At 35.9% G+C, this 21,281-nt stretch overlaps 1 protein-coding gene across 6 annotated transcripts in view; it reads left to right on the forward strand.

Moving 5' to 3' along the window:
• The window catches only part of PAN3 (poly(A) specific ribonuclease subunit PAN3), a 76,570-nt gene that overhangs the window by 11,977 nt on the left and 43,312 nt on the right, over positions 1-21,281 (forward strand). For 5 of the 6 annotated variants that reach the window (XR_006178094.1, XM_042867044.1, XM_042867046.1 and 2 more), the window contains exons 2-5: positions 601-722; positions 9,744-9,810; positions 11,485-11,555; positions 13,776-13,838. Coding sequence is in view for 5 of the 6 variants with exons in the window: in XM_042867044.1 (XP_042722978.1) it covers positions 601-722; positions 9,744-9,810; positions 11,485-11,555; positions 13,776-13,838 (323 nt within the window). In the remaining variant the exon portion in view is untranslated. The remainder of the gene's footprint in view (positions 1-600; positions 723-9,743; positions 9,811-11,484; positions 11,556-13,775; positions 13,839-21,281) is intronic. The other variant, XM_042867047.1, reaches the window with a different exon arrangement.

The following is a 21,281-nucleotide window of genomic DNA, read 5'->3' on the forward strand; positions in this document are numbered from 1 at the left end:
TTAATTTCAGTCCAAAATAATCTTTAGCCACTTCTAATATGACAGTTGCCACTTGGTGAAGTAGAAGATAATGAAAATGGCAGTATGCAAAGGAAGCTTTTGAAGTGCTTATGTGCTGTGTGAGAGGACTTGAGATGTTTTAAAATATATCTTCTGTGCTGCATTTTAAAAGAACAAGTCCATTCCCTTAAAAACTCTTGTTGACACACGCATTTCAAAGATGTGTATGCAAGAACATAGATTTTTCTTTACATAATCACGTTTTCCAGTTTATTTGTTCCTGTTATTGTTAACTACCTTGTTACTGTTTATAAGGTTCCTTGTTTCTTTTAAAATCTGTCACATTTCTGCCTCTCTGCATTCATGTCGTAACTCTGTACTACGTATGTGTCATTTAGTATCAACTTTCATAATTTTTTTTATGCACTTAGATTTCTCATTTGTTTTGCTGAGAAGATAGGCTTGAAGCATTGTGTTACCAACCTCCTATTGCTTTACTCCCCCCCACCTCAAATGTTTTAAAAAGATGTGATCACATAAATTGATGATTAACTACATTTGTCTGAAACTTTTTTCCCTTTGTTTTTTTTTTTCTTGTAGTTCCCGGAATAGATGGCGGTGGGTTAGCTGATGCTAGTCTCACAGATTCTTACTTTAGTACCAGCTTCATTGGCGTTAATGGATTTGGAAGTCCTGCTGAATCCAAGTATCCCATGATGCAGGTAATAGCAGAGAGTTGCATGGTGTTTCATTAGTTTGGATTGGCATTACACCAAGAAGGGTAACTGTCCAAGAATCAGGAAAAGTGCACTGCTCTGGCATGTCACTTTGCAGAGTGTGCTACGTATACTTGCTTTAATCTTCTAAATAGAAATGAAACAATAGTGTTGTTTTTAAATTGGCTTGTTTTTATTGGTGCTCATTTCAGCTGCTTGATTGGCCATTGCTACATATGTTAACTCTGTGCTTCTCGATCTTTTTTACTTACTTCTAATTTTGATAGTCTTTTACAAGATTTTGAGACACTGCAAAAAGCAAAAGTCACTTAAGCGAAGTGTGAACTGAAATCAGTAAGCTGCCAAGCAGAAAAAAAAAAATAAATAAAGTTTATAACTCAGTCTTTATTGGCATTCAGTGTTGATTTAAATATTCAAGGCATCTGAAATTCTGTTTTTCTATTTTTACTGCTTCTGTAGATGTTGACAGGAGTTTCCATGAAGTGGAGTTATGGTATAGGTAGCAGCATGTCATATTTAAAACCTAAACCAACAATGATTGAATTAACACATGCAGTACTGTGATTCCCTCAAACTTGCTCTTAAAAGCTGAGAAAGATAGTCTCTCCCTGTAGTCAAAGGTTCAAGGGTTTAGAAACTAGCTTTAGTTTCTGGTAAATGAAAGAGAGTGCGAGTCAAATAGTTCCCACTGAGTCCTGACAGCAACTCTCTTCTTTTGTATCAAGGAAACTCTTCTTATGAGCTTACTTTGATCTCAGTTGTGGCTGTGTATTATGGATTGAAAAATAACTCAGCAAAAGGTGGAAAATAGGTGTGTTCCCTTTTTGTTTCTTACTGCATGTTTTCAAGAAAACTGGATTTTCTCATTCAACAGAATTGCAAAATTATTGAAACGTATATTACTGATGCATGATTTTAAAAGAGCATACTTAACCTCTGATCCCAGAGTGTACTGATGAATCTGGGCATTAGGTATTTTTTTAAATTGTATGTACAACTACAAATTTGGGTATTACTGAGGCTGTATCTTATCCCTTTAGTGGGAAGTCATTGTTTTGTGTTGTTAAAGTGAACTCTACAGCAACACTGACAACTTTCTAAACACAAAGTTTTAATTTATAATTTTCCCTAGAAATATGATGAGCATGAATCTAATGTGAATGCTCACAGAACTTTTAAATACTAATGCCTGTGACATTACAGTCAAGGCATTGTGTTTCTTTTTGAGAAAACAGAAGATATCGCTGTGTCTCTTACCTATTGGAGGCTAAAGGAAAGTACTTGTGAATGTAAATTGCATTATTGCTGAAAAAAGTGATAGGCATTAAGCTACAGTTTAAACAAGAGCATTTTTATGTTGATTTGGTCTTTCTTTAAATAATGCAGTTTAAGTTCTTATTTTCATAGGTAAAGCTGTCAATACTGTTTTGGTTGTCTGTCAGCTTCTATGTTGAGACCAACTGCCAAATTTACTCACTTGTGGTGTGATTTCTCATGTCATTCAGCCCTCTGGAGAAGAAGGCAAGGGAAAAATCTGATTTTTATTTCTATGAAACAAGTGCTTTACAGTTTGGAATAGAGGATTTAAGCCTGATAGATCAGCGGTTGCATCAAGGATGTATCTTTTGCTGCCCTGATGCAAATTTGCCCAGATTTCATTACTTGATAAAACTTTCCAAACTGGTTTATTTAGCACAACTGGATGCCTTCATAGGAGCTAGATAATTTAACATACAGCCTGCACTGGCGTGTTACAACATGAGTTCGTTCCTGTTGCTACAGTGTTGGCCTGGTCTAGGCCTTGGTTGAATGCAGGGCAGGAACGCTGATCTTCCTTTACCTTTTCCTTTTCATCAGCTTCGTATTGAAGCTGCACAGAGGAGAGTCTTTATTTGGGGAAAAAGAACTGTATCTGGGTTAATTGGAATGGAGAGATGTAGAAAGGCAAAGAGACATGCAGTGGGCTTACAGAAACTGATTTGAAGATGCAAATAAGATGCTGGGAGGACAGAACTGTGAAGGGGAAGAGCAGAGAGACTTACAGAATGAAGAGTGGACTTGTGTGAGGGCAGTGCATAAGTTCCGGACAAAGAAACAAGGTGGCATGTAGCCAACTTGAGTTGCAGTAGCCTACGAGCAGGACAAATCCTTGCGCATATTCTTTTCTGGGTCCTTAAATCAAACTAAGATACTGCAAATTCAGCATTCTCCCTGTCAGTGAAACATCTGAAATCTGCTGCAGAATGTCTAATTAGCCTCTGCTTTGCTTGTGCAGATGAAAGTGTTCCATCCCTGAGTTACTGAGTCATCTGTGGTGGACCTGTGCAGTTCAGAAATAGATACATTGGTGATGCACTATCAGGAAACTTTTCAACTTATTTTTTTTACTGGTGAAATAGCACAAACAGGCAAATAATTATGCAGCTATAAGAAATGCAAGTAAGGTACAGTTAGATGTTAAGAAATGGTAAGTCTAGTTTGCCAGTGGAACCTTGAGTTTATGTATTGAGATGTATTCCCCATAACATTGCGTAGTTTTTCAGTAGGAGAATTGTAAGGTGGACTTGTTCAGAACACAGGCTGCATGGTGTGTACCTGATGAGCATCCTTTTTACAGTCAGTCAAGTGTGTGCATCTTATAGTCCTGTGCCTCACTTTTGCATGCTGTTCAAATCATTTTCTTGAAGACTCCTAGTTGGCATTCCACTTCCACGTGCAGGTTGCTTTTGTTGTATCTAATGTTTACATTTCCTTTCTAAAGTAAAGGAATGCTTTCCTTATTAAAGAAGAAAGCTGTCTGCATTTTACAGAGGCATGGAAGGAAAAAGATGACCAAAAAAGCAATAGCAGTTCTACCTCTACTAGAGACACTGGAATTATTGAATTTAAACTATATGATTGGAAGATGAGGAGTGGAGTTAGTGACCCTATGTAGAAGACTTGGTTGAAATGGCTTTACTGGTCTCAATCTAGTGAGGATAATAATAATTGATCTGTTACGGGTAATGCTCATTTTCTTTCACTAAGAGGGTATCCTACGTTCCATGCTTTATTCACTAAATGCCTTCCAACATTATTACCAGGGGGTCAATAGATAAATTTAAAATTTGATAAGACTATTTCTAATTCATCTTAAGAATGCATTTGTTATATACAGCCAACAGAACAAGTTTGATGGAAACAACTGTGGTTGTGTGCAGTGAGGTTATCATAACTCAAGTGTAATAGAGCCAAACTGCCTCAAGCTAAGTTAGTATCCAAATTGTGCAGTAATGTTCTTGCATGCAATACAACGTTAAGTAAGCAGCATTAGGAAGGAAAATAAACTGTATCATGATGTATTGAGGAAATGCAGTCTTTGCATAAATACTACAGGTAGCTAGTGATCAACATTTCTTCAGAACTGATCTTTCTGACTCCAAGATCTCATTTGGATGCATGAAGAATATTTCAAGAGATCTGGAAGCATATCATTGAGATTGGACCAGTGGTAAAGGTGCAGCTAATGATGATACCCAGTTTGCAGTGGAAAAAAGATGAGGGTAAAAATCCTGAGAAGTATTAAGGAGAGGCAGGGCTTTTAAAATGGCCATTGTTCTAATTCTTTGTAGTTCCTTTCTAAAAATGGACACTCTGCCTCATTCTTCTATTCTTCGGGCTGCATCAAAATTGTGTACTGTTAGCCAACCTTTCATTACCTCCTGTTGGTCCCTTCTATTGTTTCTAACAAGTTTTCTATTGATCAATAGTCTCCAGTCATCATCAGTTTGCATTTTCCTGTTTTACGGTTCTGTTTCGCATGTCTTTTCTTCCCTGAATCTGCATGTGCTTTTACATACTGTATTTGCAGTATTGGCTTCCAGCTTATCAAAGCATGTATTTTCTGTTTTCTTCATCTCTAACTAATAACAGAGCAGGCCTGCGCTACACATGGCTCATAGGCTGCATGCTGTCCCCAAAGCTGTTCTTTTTCCTTTTGGCTTACAAGCAGCCAAGAGGTACTCTGAGATGTGGCTCAAGAAGCAGCTCATTCCCTTTGGCTCTCCCAGTAGCAAGGAGGCAGGAGCTGGCTGGATGCCTGTAGTGCTTGGCTGCTTGGTCAGTCATTCTGTGTTCACCTTCGTGCTTCTCTGAACCAACCACATTAGTACTACCTCTTTACTAGCTGTAGATTGATTCCTGTGGTGTGGGAAGGAGTCTCAGTAGTGTTATGCTGGAATCATGAAAGGTGATGCGAATAATCTGTGAGAATGTAGGCAGACTAGTACCTTGTTGTCAAAATTTCTTCTATCATATTGATTGAATAACTTGCTTGTAAGAGCTCAAAACAGCAGAAGATGTCTTCACCTATGCTGCTTCACAGAAATGTTTTTCTATGTTTTGGTATGATGAGCTTAATAACTACATGCCTTTCATTTGTCTGCAGGTTACACGTAAAGTAAAAGCACATTTTATCAAGTAGTAGCTGTAAACAAGATAAGAAAGGGAGTGTAATAGTCCTTAGCACTAAAGCAGGCAAGGCCATGTAATGCAGAGGAATCAATCTTGCTTTTGCCATGCTAATATTGGTGTACTAAGAGTTCTTGAAAAGCCTAAGAAGTAGAAATCTCCCTCACTTCAAAGCCTTGCAGCTGAGTAAACACAAAGGCCTTTGTTCCCATTGTTGCATCTGCCAAGAACTGAGTAATAAAACTCTCCTTATAGCACAGAGGCTTGTAAATGTCTTCAATTTTTAACTATTGAGGACTGAGTGGAAATACAGAAATCCTATTTTAAATATGAAATTATGCTATGTTTACATAATGCCTTTTGAAGAAATCTAGTTGCTTTAGTTCAAACAGTTCAGTGGGATGTGCTGTAGGTGGTGTCAAATATGCTAACCACACAAGACAAGTTTGGAATGGCTTAGAAACGAAAGCAAAAGGTGTCACCATTTGTAGATCACAGAATTTGACAGCTAAACAATGGCTTGCTTGGTTGTGACAATCTTATTCTTTTTGCAAGATGACTTCTATTATAGTTCAATTAACATTATTTTGAAAATTACAATAAAATACTCTGAAATACAGTTCCAGTAGAAGAGTATTAAGGTGAAGAGAATAACTTGTGACATGCTACAAAATGTTTTTTGAGATAATATACGTAGCAAACGAATGATTCTGAGGGAGGTACTTCCTTTTCTCAGGGTTAAGATGAAGGATATGGAGACAAAGTGAACAAATGCCATCTCTAAATACTGTTGTGAGAGAAGAGCAAAAACTAAGATATATCTTGTAACATAAATTGTAAAACTAGATCTAATTGTATGCTGCAAAGCTTTATTCATTCTCTATCTCGATGAAAATTCTGTAACTATATATTTTTGGGTAGAGTGAAATAAAAGCAAAACAAACTTGGTCTAAGTGCAGGGTAGAGGCAAGATGATGTGCATTTAGAAAATGCTGCCATTTTTCTTAAATTTTATTCTTCTCCTAGCCTACTGCACCAAGGAGATATTGGGAAAATATCTAATCCTCAAGCATATTATCAAAATAGCAATTTAATGTAGAATTTATACAGTGATGCTGTTGTCATCTTAGTCTGTCAAAATAATACTTGTTTCTTTTAAAGGCATGTTATCTTGCAGCAGTTCTGAACAGAAAACTTTAATAACCATCAGACTATCTTATGTTTAGATGAGGTAATGATTCACTTTGACATCAGTGTCATTTTTGAAACAGTATGTTTTCACACAGTCTTTTCTAGGGGGTGTGGAGGGGGTAAACTTATGAGCATATTCCCTCTCCTGTATTGCTTGAATATTCAGGCACTGACGCAGTCTGAAACTTTTTTTTTTTCCCCCATGAAATAAGGAACTGTATTTTGTCACTGATAGAAGCCCCAACAGTGCAAGCTGAAGCTTCAAGTGAAATCCTTGGATGGGGCTGAATGTGACAGTTTTGTTCTGTACCAGCTCTCTTTTGAGATGTGAACAGAAACAACTTTTTAGTTCCTTTAAAGGGAGAGGGGCAGAATGTATGCCAGTCAGCCTAGTTGAATTTTAACTACGGCTTAAGGAACCTCAATAAATCATAGCACCAGGCAGGCAAAGAGGAGGAATTTTTATGGACCTGAGTAACATTGGAGCGGTGCGCAGTTATGCCAAAGTTCTTTCCATATTAACTTTGATGTGGTGAAAGTCATGATGTATTTATACAGGTTAGAAACTGATACGTGTGTGCTTGCTTTGCCTGGCAGGCTATATAGGAATGAATAGTTTGCCTGTGGTCATTGCTCTTACCTTTCTGGACCTTTCTTTTCGGCTTACGTTTCTTGTGCTTGGATTATTCTTGAAATTGAATTTGTATGAAAAATAGTTGAATGCTACTAAGAGATGAAGGAGTGTTATTTGGAAATAAAAACCATGTTGTCCAGAAAATGTAAATAACAAATAATGCTTGCTGTAGTTTTTAATTTATTTGTTGTTTAAGGTATTCACATGTGGACTTGGTAAAAATGAGGTACAGAAACAAGCTTAATTAAGACTAAATGCTTTTGGGTGTGGTGGAAATCTTTGATATTAAAACATCTTTAAAGTCCTTTACGTGACTATGTGTAGGACTTCCATGAATAATGCTAAGAAGCTTGTGCATGTGTAATAAATGGTGAGAAAGATGAAAAATTAAAGGAAGCGGCTGTTGACGTGGAGTTTTTTACCTCATTCAAGATGGAGCTCACAAGTAATTATTAGAGCAAGAGTTGTCCAAGATCAGAAAGCTGATTTTTGGAACCATGGTTCATATGAAATGTTTACACCTTGAACAAGCGTTTTGACATCCGTAGGTTCAGTAAGTTCTTTGCACAGCGCTATTAGGATACTGAACAAAGTGTTTGTTGCAGTGTCTCCAGTGTGCATGCTATGTTTTTATTGATCATATCAGTGCTGATTTTCATCACTGCAGTCGCATTCACGTTGCAAGCCTGGTGATTGAATGTTTAATTCCTCTACTTGAAGACGAAAAATATTGATCACAGAGAAGAGCTTGGTTCCCAATTTAAGCCACATCTCAACAATTTTTGGTACCAGCCTAGATGTCAATATCTTATGTATCACCATTATGACAGACCATTACAATTTGCCTTAAAATTGTTGTAAAAATCTGAGTGTCAGAAATAGACATTAACACTATTTTAATCAACACCTGGACAATTTGCACATCTGAAAGGTTTCCATTAGATTCCTAAATCACACCTTAAAAGGACCAGCGTGGATGTATCAAATGCTAAGAGCAAATACACTGTAGGGATACTTCACAAGTATAATTTTGGAGTAGAGTGAATACAATCTGAACGGGTGTGAGATGGGTGGCATCAGAATAAGAAAAGCACATAAAGCAAATACTGTTTCTCATTTCAAATTTCTCATCTGCTTCATATCATGCTGTGTACTCATACTGAATGAAGAGTTGTTGGGAAAACCAGTGGTGGTATTGGGCTTACTGTAAATTGGAGCACAAATCATAGAATCACCAAGGTTGGAGAAGACCTATGAGATCATCCAGTCCACCCGTCCTCCTATCATCAATAGTTCTCACTAGAGTATATCCTTCAACACAACATCTAAACGTTTCTTGAACACCTCCAGGGTCGGTGATTCCACCACCTCCCTGGGCAGCCCATTCCACTGCTTGATCACTCTTTCAGAAAAGTAGTAGTAGTTCCTAATGTAGAAGAGAGGGCAATAGAAGAGACTGGCACGTCAGTTGACAGTAGTATATTGATTGAATATGCTATTGAGAGGATAACAATAGGATACTTGTTTAGGATACCTAAGTTTTGTGAAAACTTTCTTAAAATTCCTTTTCTAGTAATGCATGCTGGTTTTTTGTTTTTTTCCCTCTGGTCAAGAATTGGGTGAAATGGCATTGATGTGATATGCAGTAGGCTTTTTGCCATCTGCCACCAGCATTTGGATTGGCAGTGGAAAAATGGGAGCACGAAGAACAGCTCCAGTGACCAGTTTTGAGTCTTAGTCTGTGTCTAGACTACTGAATGAGACATGCCTGGAAACTTTCCTTGGTACCAGAGGCCAGCTGGCATGGAATGATCTGTTTGTGCTGGTGTATACTCACCCACGAAAGCAGCTGTTGTGTGCAGACTGTCTACTTGACAGGATCTCAAAATTTCTCACTGCTGAATACTGGCCTGAAATTTGGCTGGGAGACTCCCAGCTGGTGTAGGCCAAAAGTATTGCAAGGAGTATGTTAACAAATACAAGTGCTATCACTTGGAGATGGAAGGGCACTTCTTGACATTGCTCTGCTTTTCTTTGTGCATTTTTTTTCCTCCAGCTGGGAGACTAGGCAGAGAAGACAATAAGCAGGAGTAAGTGGATGCTGCTTAACTTCTGTGTCAAAGCAGTTGGAGCTCTTAGAACAGCACTGTTTCACTTAGTCCAGGCGGCTGCTAGGTGGCACCTCCAGAGGAGTGCAGGAGAAGCACGTAGGGCCTACGTGGAATATGGAGCAGGTTTCATGCATCCTGCTGGCTTACAAGAATCATGTGATTTTGCTGAAAGGTCCTGTTCTTTTGTTTTAAAACAACAGAAGACCACAAACCAAAAGCAACAGCCTCCTCCCCATCTAAGGTGATACTAATTTGAGTATTTTGGTTAGAAAAGTATCATAAGGTGATGATGGTGTATAATAAGGGAAGGAGTCGATTCACACGTTCACAGTGAATGAACGTTTAAAGGAAATTATAACGGAATAACTGACTTTTCTTCCTGCACAACAGTGTTGGATAACTGTAGGTTTTGTAAAGCCTCCCTAGCTAGAGAATAGTGTTTTGGTTTAGTACATAGTCATTTTTGGTTTGTGTTGTTCTCATCTGAAATACTGTATTTTACTAAACACTTTTCTCAACAACAGATGACTCTTTCTAAAATTTTCTAAATACCACTCTCAGCACTCTCATTTAATTTCTGTAGCTTTATTTTATATACAATTTTATTTTTTATTTTTTCAGAGGATGACAAATAGCAGCAGCTCTCCTAGCCTTCTCAATGACAGTGCCAAGCAATATGCAGGCCATGGTAAGTATCTTTAAAGTAACAACATACAAAAGTATGTTTAGGAGCTTAAGTGATTTTGCTTTAGTAAAAGTGAGCCATAAGGTAGGTTTTCTCTTCTGATCCAATTTAAGGTGCAGGAGAACTTTTTGTCCTATGGTATAGTACGTAAGTATTTCCTGTAGTCTGAAGTTCAAGTGCTACAGAACTCATACATTTTCAGCCTTCTTTTTCTGCAGTGGGGAAAACCTAAGTAACAAAACAAGAAAATTTCAAAAACAAACAAACAAACAAAAAACCACTGCAAACATTATCTATTGGGTTTTCTCTCATCAAATTAGAAGCTAGTTTAGATAACCCCTATGAAGCACTGATAGCTGAAATAAGTGTTTATGTTAGCCCACGGTAATATTCCTTTTTATTGTACTTTTCATGGCAATTATTCTGTAGAATAAATATACAGGTTTTTAAGGAGTTTTAAAGGAGTACATTTTTTTGTGAAACTTATCATATAAGTGACAAATCTTAACAGATTCTCAATTTTGTCCTTTTAAGCAGTAATTTACCTCTAATGTTTTTCTTGTTATTGGGAATGTGTTTCAACCAAATAGTGCATCTCTACAGTGCAGGCCTACGAGTTCATTAAACTACTATGAAAAGTGTATTGAACTTCCATAATATGCTTTTAAGAATTCCTTTCCAAATTATAACAGGTACTGCAGATGATTTCAGCTGTTGCTGTCAAACCAACTTCTTTCAATAAGAGAGTACTGTTAAAATTTTCTGTGCTGAAAATTGCTGTATAATGTTGATGTTGTAGAATTCCATTAGTGTGTCCAATGCTATTTATATTATGCTTACAGCTTTTTTTTTAAAAGCATGGTAATATCTATGCCTAAGAAAATTAATTTGAAAGTCAAAATTTGTTTTTGTTTTCCTTCCTCCTGTTTCATTTCCAGTAGGTCTTGTGCTTTGTGCCGCTAAACAATTAGCTATTCAAGGCAGTGGAGTTCTACTGCCTGTGTGACGGGGGCAGATAGTGATGTTGATGCATGTGAAGGAGGGAAACCAGACTGAGTTCTGAAAGGAACGTTAAATTCTGTTATGTCTGTAGTCCTTTGTTCTCCTTCATCTGTAGAATTAACCTTTAAAGGAGTATGTATTAATACTGAAGAGTGTTTCATTAAAACGTTACTGTTTTAGCAGGTGGCGTTAATGTCTTAATTTGATAGATATATTTAGTTTGGACTTTTGTGTTCAAGTTGCATGTGTGATTGTTGTGGTGTGTGTGTATTTGGTGCTTCAATTTTGCATAGGGGCAAAGAAAAAGCATTAAAAAAGCTGCCAGTAGAATGTGGACTCTTGCTATCTTTAGTTGTGGTTGAAATTTGTATGTGACAAAGAACATCCGTATTATTTGGTATGCCAAAGTTAATTTTAGGTAGCTAGAGATAAAGGCCTTGAAATGTTGGATGGACATTAAGTAGTGTCAAGCAATTGGCTGTAATAAATTCTGTTAATAAGCACCATTTCATTTGTGCTGTTGCATGAAATCTAACAGATACTGCCATTTTTGTGCGTGGTTGCTAAACATAATTTTGTCTAAAGTATTTCTTCCATTCAAACATATTAAAAATTGTAAGCTTTCTTTTTAATATTGGGAGTATGTAACGTGTTGTCTTGCATTCTTTCTTACAGATCCACTAACTTCACCAAATTCATCCTTGTTTAATGACTTTGCTGCCCTCAGTGTGTCTCAAAGGAGAAAGGTAGGCAGTAACTAAATCTTAAGCAGAATGTTTGTGTATGAGTTGAGAGGGAATAAGATTGGGAATAAATTGAACTAGTAGGTGAAATAAGAATGAATCTTCTAATACTACTAGATTAATCTTAATATTTCACTGCTGATATGAGATCTTTTTTAACTGTTACTGTGCAAGATCAGACTGCTGCTGTTATTGAAAAATATTCCAAGCATTTATGAATTTCATAAGAATGCTTTAAGTGTGAAACTTAAGGCATAGTCCTTTAAATTTGAAAACAAATAATTTTTATTATTCTAAGGCTTGCAGGTGATTTATCTTGTGCCTTCATGGTAACGAGTTCTGAATACAAGAATAATTCCCACCATTTATTTGTCCATGATGTTAAAGTAATTCTTAGCTTGAAATGCATTCAGTTTGCAAGTCATTTTATGATGATAATATTGGGAATTCCCCTGAATTGGTACTTTCCAATTTGTATGGAAAAATCTTTTTGAACACTAGACTGTTTTCAAACATCTGTGCCAGCTCCGGCTGTGCTGTTTACCAGTTTTGTGCTTACAGACACAGTGACTGGAGTAAGAGACATAAGATTATCTTTATTCTTTTTTTTTTTAAACACTAGAACTAATTTTTTTTTCCAAATTGTCTCATTAAAAAAGAAAGTGTTTTCTTTTCCTAACTGATTATCAGGTTTTACTTTCACTGATGACTTTCATCTTTTGCTTCTTATTTGCCATGTGACCCTGAACTTTCCTGTAGCCAAGAATTCCTTTTTTCTTGAATGTGCATTATATCAGCATGCTTTATGCTTATGCTTTTCATATAACCTTTATTTAGGTTATTAATTAATTTATTTACGTGTTGGCAAATAAGCTTTTTATTATTCCTCCAGGTGAAGCTTAAAGATAATGGCCACAGTTGGCCCATCAAACTCTTTTTTTTTTTTTTTTTTTTTTTTTTTTCTTGAAGTAAAATACAGTTGTAGAATGATAATTTCCTAATATGCATCAAAACTACATGGAATTGCTGAACTGTCCCTTTCTTTAATGCCAGCTAGAGACACTGCACTGGAAGTTTTATTTAAATAACTTGACGTGTGTCTACCTACTTACTGAGGAGAGTAAGAATGAAAATCATATATTTCTTCATTAAATTTCGTCTGAAGCACTGTGTATGTGTGGGTGTGTATTTGTCTGTATGTATGTAAAGCATATATACAAACGAAAATGAACTGTCATACAAAAGTATGCTAAAAGGACCACTGCTTCTAATGCTAAAGAATTTTGAAATTAATTAGTACAAAATGGAAGCAAAGAGAAAGCTCGAATAACATAAAGCTCAAATACTAATGAAGAATCTTTTCTGACATTCTCTTTTCCCCAAGAAAGAATCAGCAATTAGACCGCTTGCTACAACAGATTATGAAAATGGACTGACTTGTTTTTTTCCCGGTTAATATTTCAGACATAACTGGCATTAATTGAAAGAGACTTTGCTTTGCTTTGAATATTAATCATTTACTGTTGATTATGATTTCTATCTTTGTAATTCTTTGTAATGTATGTCTGTGCAAATGTTGATAAGTAATGCTGGCAATGGGGAGGTTTTTGTCTAATATGACCTGAACTGTCTTAAAATCTAGGCATCCAGGCTCCCTCTATAGTCAGCAGAGAGAGATGAGCAGCCTATGGAGCGCTTGACTCATACTGAGAAAAGCATGCTACATAAGACCTATGTCAGTGGCTGATTTAAGTGGTTAATATTTGATTTGTAGAGCCCCAAGAAATTAATCTAAATTCTGTTGTGGCTGTCTGACTTTGACCACCAAAAGATACTTTGCAAACGATCTTGGACGTTGTTTCTCAATATATTTAGTACGTTTTGAGCATCATGTTCAAATGTCTTAAGTAATTTCCCGGAATCAAATGCTTGAGTGCTGGATATTTGAAAACTTATGTGATTTGCCCCTCCACCTCAGTAACTTCATTTTATTTAGAGCTTGAGCAATATGCCTTAACAGGCCAGTGTTTGCTACCTGCTGTAACACAAGCTAGATGGCCACCTAGGAGTGTGTGTTTCTGTTCATTGACTCTAAAGGGAGCCTTGGTGACTGGCTGAAGTGTAGGTGTTTATAACATCTACTGCTTAAAAAAACAAAACAAAGAAAACTTTCCATTTTCTTGCTAAGAGCCCAGGGCTAAGGTTTTGTTTGTTCTGAACTAGCTGGCAAAACCAGCATTTCCTTCGTTTATCACTGACTTGGAGGACAGATATAATACAGTCCTGGTAAGTGAATAAAGAGTAATTGTTTTGCTTTGCAAATTAGAATTGCGATATTTTAAATATATAAATTATTTTTATAAATATATAAAGAATTGTTTGCAATTATGTAAAACCTGAATGTCTGTGTTGTGTAAAACCATATTACACATTTTTTATAGAAACTATGTAGATGTCTTTTAATGAATTTAAATTTATTACTTTTTTATTACTGATTTATTACTGGCAACCCTCTAATAGTGGGCAAGCCATGTGAATTTACGTTTGATAATAAAGTATTAAAAAAATGACTTGATTATTATTTTGAATATTCTTTTTAATTAGTGAGGTTTTTTGAAACTAGTCAGTGAGGTTGAGCTATTGTAATTGCTTATGATTATTCTTATGCTTAAAAAAGTTGGTTACAGCTTTTAGAAACATAATCTTTTTTTTTTGTTGTTTAAAAAGTTAAAATAGTTCTTTAACTTCGAGAATGTTCGTATACATTGTTTTCTCTGTCTAGAAATTATTAAATTGCATTTCAATTTTAGATTCCAGGAAAGATAAGATTACTATTTAAAGACATTTTATAGGATACTTAAAATGAAATCAAAGGAGCTAAGTATTTCTATAGATGGAGCCTTGATGGAGGTTCTGTCAACTGTAAACCCTGCTGGATTTACTGTCCGGTTGTTATAACTCTACATGCAGTAAGACAAGCAACCTTAAAGTGAATTTCCTATAAGAGATTTTCAGGTAAGTATTAACTTACAATGCACAAATAGGATTTGTGAAGCATGGAACAACAGCTAGAGTTAGTGACAGACTAACCCTCTTTCCTGAGAATAACAATGTCACACTTCTTATTTTGTTTTTTATTCAAATATGTGTTGTGTTTGGGGGAAAAAAAAAAAATAATAGCATTTTGAATGTGAAGTTCTTGGGTTTTTTTTTTTTTTTTTTTTTCCAAAATTGAATTTTGATTTTTATCTAGAAAAATGTTCTCCTATAAACCTGGAAATAATCTTGGAATGAGTTGGAAAACTTGTTTGCATTCATTTTGGTTCTGGTAAAAATAAAAATACACGCAACATACCTGATGAGAACCTGGTGCTGAGGGAATGGCCATTTGATACATGAAAAGATCAAAAATATGCAATGAATTTTTTTGCTTAAATTTGTTCTGAGACTGTTACTACCAATCTGGACTAAAGAGTTGTACTGCTAGTCACTGGTCGGCCTTATAGGATAATAAAAAAATTTGTTTATGTACATTTTATTTTCTTACATACCTTCAATCCTCATGGAAACTGAACTCTTCAGAAAAGTTGCTGACGCTGGTTTATTTCCATTTTGTGTAATGATTCTGAACACCTAGAGGAGGAGAGCCCTTAATGTGGGGATTGCTGTTAGTTCCCAAGCTGCAAGGAGAGAGCTGGTTTGCTGCAGTGAATTGTACTTCAGTGCAATTGTAATGTTAATTGTATGTGTTTTGCAGAATTTTTTTAGAACTCCTTCCACTAGTTTTAGCTGACTACAAGCCAAGACTAACAGACTCCAAACTAGATTAGAATGGAAAGTGTAGGAGAGATGATTTGGACTGAAGTTCTTTCAGAACAGACTGCTATTTGGTGTTCCTTCTAGGGATCCATGGCAGGTGGGGGCTTCTTTATTTGTATACTTTGATCAGAAGTAACAAATACTCAGAGAGCAAAGTTTTGAAGCAAAAAAGACTTCCTGTAAGGCTGGTCTACATAAATGCAAACTCTTCTTAAGGAGTGTTAGGAGAGTTTCTCTCTTTAGAGGGAAAAAAAAATAAAATTAAATAACTCCAGGTCCCCTAGAATACAAATTGATAAGATCTAAACTGTATCTCAGAGTGTTCTTCCCTCCATCTAGTTTTGTTACCATTTGGGAAGCTGTATTTTTTTCTCCAACTCTATCTTGATACTTCTTTTTACTACATTTGTATATTATTCAGTGGTGCTCATTGAAGAGATAAGCATGCTGTGTTTGGTTTTGCTTTATTTACTTTTAATGAAGATTGTTCCATGTTTCATGGTCTCTTGAATACCACTTCAAAGACATGAAGCATATTCTGAGTAACAGAGGTCATTGCCAAATGCTACCTTATGTCACTGTGTTGTGAACTGCAGAATTTTGGCTGCACACCTCATAGTGCACCTAGGCTGAACTTAGCGTTGGAGGAATATAGAAGAGCAGGTTGTGATGTAAAGAAAAATAATAAATATTTGCAGGTAGTTCTCTATCGAAGATGTTTTAAGGGTGTGATGTCTGACCTGCTTTGCTGTTTCCTTTGGAACTATAGCTTACTGAAATTGTTCTGCATAATGTTGTTGTCTTAGTATATACTACCTAAGTCACACTCAGAAATGTGATACTGAGTTCGCTTACTTTGGGTTGTGTGTGAGGATTAGTGATTATCATGTGAGAACCCTTGTTATTGAGGCACTTTATTTTAGGAATGCTTAATGCTGCTTATATTGATGAGTTCTTATGATTTCGTTTCCTCACCCTATTGCTGAGCCACCTTGAAGGAAAAGAGCAGAGTAAGATGAATTAATAGCGTAACCTTAAAGAACTACATTAACAACAGCTTTGCTGGTTTGGGTTTTATGTCTAAGTGGGTCAGATATACTGTGTGGACTCACAGACATCTCATATTTCGAAGCTACCCTCACTTTCTGTTTTTAAGCATTTTTTTTCTGTTAGCCATCTAGACTTTGTCAGGTGCTCCTCACAGATTACAAATTTAACTTAAGCAGTGTGCTTTTGTTTACTTTTACACACTTTTGAGTCTTTCTATGTTAAGATTCATGTAGACTACCAAGAGTGATTTGCAGTAAATTAACTGAAAATTTCTTAAATTTATAGTATAGAAACACTTAAAGCAGCTGAGAAAAATATACAAAACATATGGTTAGTAAATAAAGCTGCATCAAAGTCTTTAGTCCTTTTCCCTGTCCTTTTAGTTGTGAACTGTATTTTGAGATGGTGGTACTCTGGCAAGTCTTTTTCACGTAGAAGTATTTTCTGTAGCAAAGGAAAGCCAGCTCATTTCAGTTAATCAGATGGTTTTAATTTCTTAGCAGGGAACTTTGTCATGTGTGCTAGCTTTCAGCTGTTTTTGTTTCACACCTTACTCAGCCTAATTAGTCTGCAAAATTTGAGTCATGACTAAAATTTGTCGATTTTTCCATAGTTCCTGCTGAACTTCTCATGATTTTCATGTCATGTCAGCTTACATACTCCTGAAATACACTGTGTTTAGTAGGCACTCCTCAAAAGTTTTCCTTTGCTGTGGATTAAAGTACTTGGTGTAGCACCCAGTCTGTTGGAGCTTTTACCTTCAAGTTTGGTTGAAACAGGATTTACACGTTGCAATGATTAAATATATTGCTGTGGAGTAAGAGTTGTTTCCATGCCATGCTGCACATTTTGATTTTCTTTGAGCAGAAGAATATTTATTTTATTTGTTTACTATCTTTTCATGACACTTTTCGACTGGTTTGAAGTTCTGTCCCCTGCAAAGGTCAAGGTTTTATGAACAATTAAAAAAAAAAAAAAAGCGAGGAGGAGAAAATGCAAACATTTTCAGTGTTAAATACTTCCAAATTTTTTAAACATACAAGAAAAAGTCACCAACCAGACACTGAGTTTCAGCTTTTAGATCGAAAATCTTTTTTTTTTTTTTTTTTGTTGTTTTTATAATAAAAAAAAAAAAAAAAAAAAAAGTTTCAGCCTTCAGATGTTGAGATAAGGAAAACAAGTGTAGGCTGTCTTGCGTGCCAATGGAGAAATTGTAATGAAATAGGAAGTGGAGAGAGTGTCTTGCTTAGCAAAATTCTAAACCACATAAAGGACTTGTAGCAATACTAGCTGCAAGGCTTACGAAGTAATGGTAAGGCAGCTTCTCTTATTACCAGCTTGCACATCTTCTAGGTGTGGTTGCTAAAAGTAGCCTAATGTTCAGATGTAATACTTTGTAGGACTTACTTCTCATGTTATGGTTGTTGGGTGAAAATACCCCTGATGAGAGCTTCTGGAAGGAAGGACAAAGCTAGCTCCTGAGCTAGCTGTTCAGGAGTCACAGAATCACAGATTGGAGTCCTTTGCAAACTCTACAGAGGAGTTGGTTTATGGTTAGCTTTCATGCTCTTATTCTTTAAGAAAGAATATATAAATGCTTGTTCAGTTTCAGTAGTCTAGCACAAAAGCTGAATGTTTAATCTTTTTAATGGTCTACTTTCCAGTAACATTTTCTTAAAAAGAAACAAAAAAGCTCTTACAAAGTAAGTCAACATTTGAAATGAAAATCTCATATTTCTTATTGTCTTCATGTTATTGCAAAATTAAGATATAGTACACTCAGACTTTCCTGTTGGATAGTGCGTGTTTGTACACAAGACACGAATCAACTCTCTGTACAACAGATGAATCCTGGTTAATGCTACTGCAATAACTTTTAAAATGTGTTAATTTAAAGTAGCGCTACTTGATTCATCTTGAGATAGAGAAGAATGAGTGTTGGCTTTAGTATATGCATGTAGACTTACCAGAGCTTGGATTATTCACAGTTTTAAAACACTGTGGCCTGCTCACATGTTTGTGTGCTAAACTGTGTATTTTTTAATGCAGAAATTGTCTTGTGAATCTAATGTTTAAAGTTCATCATAGATAAGTGCATTTCTTAAGCAAAAAAAACCCACATTGTTTGGAACATGAGTGATCCTGAGTAATTTAACTGCATATCTTCAATAGTTCATAACTTTGAAATTGTTTAGTTTGATATGCTGTTATCCAGACTTAAATATTACATTAAAATTGTTAGACGGGAGGAGTCTTTATAGTTTGAATCTTACTAAGCCTTTTCTTTAGTTCTCTTGTTCTGTAGGATAGCTTCATAACATTGGTGTATACAACTCGTGAACTGGAAGGAGGAAGTGTGACATTACCTACCACACATTACTTGCCTTTTCTTTGTGAAACGGGAGAAACTAGGGGTGAGGCTTAGCTTTGTTGCAGCAGATTGTAGGAAGAAAATAGACCTGCTGAACACGTTTCCAGGCTTCATTTTGAATGAATGGGAGGCGAGTAATTAAGCTGACTTGAGGAAAATTTTCTAGCGTGGGTTAATTAAGTTACTCATCTGTAGTAGTGCTCTGATGCGAAGAATGCTATACAGGTTCTTATTGGTTTTAGAGTAGTAATGTTTCTAAGTGTAATGTTTCTAAGACTTTGGGGGTTTATCTTTCCCAGTAGATCTTTCCCTTCCCTCTAATCATGAGAACCAATAGCTTTCTGTCATTAATTGCTGGCAACAGCTTGGTATTACAGGGCAAGGACTGTAATTATTAGCTGTGGTTAAAAATGCTTACCCTTCTCACCCTGGGGACCCAAGGTGTTGCTAGCAATTAGATGTACTTAGCCGTTCCCTTCCTCAAGTAAACACTTGCAACCAGAAATTACTACTACTACTTGCTTCTGTGCCCAGGAGGAACTGAACTCTTTGAGTATTGCCTTGTAATAATTTGACTCTGTTGTTTTTTCCTCTTAAACTACAACATGAAATGTTACCTTATTTTTTATTTTTAAGCAAGGGTGATGTTTTATTGACCTTTTGCAACTCTTTTGGAATGTGTAACCATCTTGAGAACTGCAAACTAGTTTGAGAAATATATGCTTAGAGATTAGGTATTCAAATGCTATAGCCACCTTCCTAAAAGAAAAAAAAGTGCTGAAATATCTCTTCATTTGTATGGTTGAACAGATTTGTTTGTATTTTACATTACAGAAGAAGTTTATGAAAGACAAAAGTGCAGTTTCTTTTCTAACTTTCCAAAAGAGTTGTTTCCATGCCAATGAATTGAGAATGTTTGTATAGATGGTTATGCCTCTGTTTTTCAGATAGATGTATCAGTTCAGAAATGATCAGTGCATGTGGTGCAGATGCTAAGGTGCAGTGCTCTGTTTCTGCTTTATTAATTGTCCAGTGTAGGAGGCAGGGATATAGAAAACTTGATGCTCTTTTCCAAACTGCTCAGTCTCTTGTTCTTTCATTTCTATAGAATCTCTCCTTTTGGCAGACAGTTTGTTTTCTACTCTTACGTAAGCTCAGATTGAGTTTCAGATTCAGATGCAATTGTTCTTACTGAAAATCATTATAATTTAGAATGATTTCAGTGCAAACAGTTTTTTTTCCAAATGTTAATGCTGTACTGTCCATCATTTAATGTCTTTCTGTCTTAACAATGAAATACCGGCCTTGTAATCTTCTGATAATGTTTTGTAATGGATAATGAAAGCAATCTTCAATTTCATCTCATCCAGTCACCCTTTTTTTTTTTTTTTTTTTTTTTTTCAGTAAGGCTGTGAACTGGCAGTGTGAGAGCTCACATTTGCTTAATATTGCTCTATGGCATAGAATTAACTGTTGTTTCTCTCTCGGTCTCCTAACGTGTTCCTTCAAAGCCAGTTTCATTCTGTTGCCAGGAATCTGAATTTCATTGAAAAGGAAATAATCTTCTTCCCCATTGGCTCAGTTCCTCTTTTGTTTTGGTTTGCCTTTTCCAAACATTTATAGATCACTTTTTTTGACTTCTTAGCAATAAACCATTTGTGAATAGGAATGCGATGGAGCACTGGATTGTAGTCCTAAAGTCTGGATCAGACAGTGCCTTGCACTTGAGAGAACATCAAGAGAGATGGGGAATCTGTGGTGTAAACGTCAGGAGATTTCCTTCATGATGCTATTATTTCCAAAAGCCATGCTAAGAAAATAACATACTACACTCTAACCTCCCTCTAAAGTTCATTATTATTTGTATATCTACTTTCTCAGACGTTAGAACTTCTACCATTCAAGACATTACTAGTCTTCTTTTAATTACTAAGATGGTAAGTTGTTCAACAGTGGAGTGATCCTCCCCATAAACAACCTATGTTTAGCTCTACTGTGATCAGTTTACATTTGAATTATGAGAGGAGGTTGTACCTACCCATCACAATTTACCAAATTTCTTATTGTAACTGAAATTAAATTGTCTTAATCGTTATGGAAGTTGATTAACTTGATCTTTATTCAGTTTATTGCCTTTGTAGCTCGTGGTCAGTGTTAGGCTTCTTGTTCTTTTATGGGCAAATGAGCTACTAGTGACTTGTCACAGCATTAATTCTTTCCAAAGCTTTCAGCCCAAAAAGCTGCAGAGAATTAAACCAGTAGATTGATTTTGGGTTTTCAGCCATTTCATGCTAGTCATGTCCTGTATTTTATTTAGGTTGCTCTGAAAGTAATGCATCCTATTTGCTTCCATGAAAATTACAACAGATACAAAGAGCATGATAACACCATCTGATAGAGCAAATTTTTAGCTACAAAACACTGTCTTAGCATAGTCACTATCATTAGATACATATTTTTCTCAGTCATGAATCAAGAGCATGGTGTGC

The sequence above is a fragment of the Lagopus leucura genome, unplaced genomic scaffold (assembly GCF_019238085.1).
Source record: "Lagopus leucura isolate 7727_CA_CO unplaced genomic scaffold, USGS_WTPT01 Super-Scaffold_100001, whole genome shotgun sequence".
Taxonomy (NCBI): domain Eukaryota; kingdom Metazoa; phylum Chordata; class Aves; order Galliformes; family Phasianidae; genus Lagopus; species Lagopus leucura.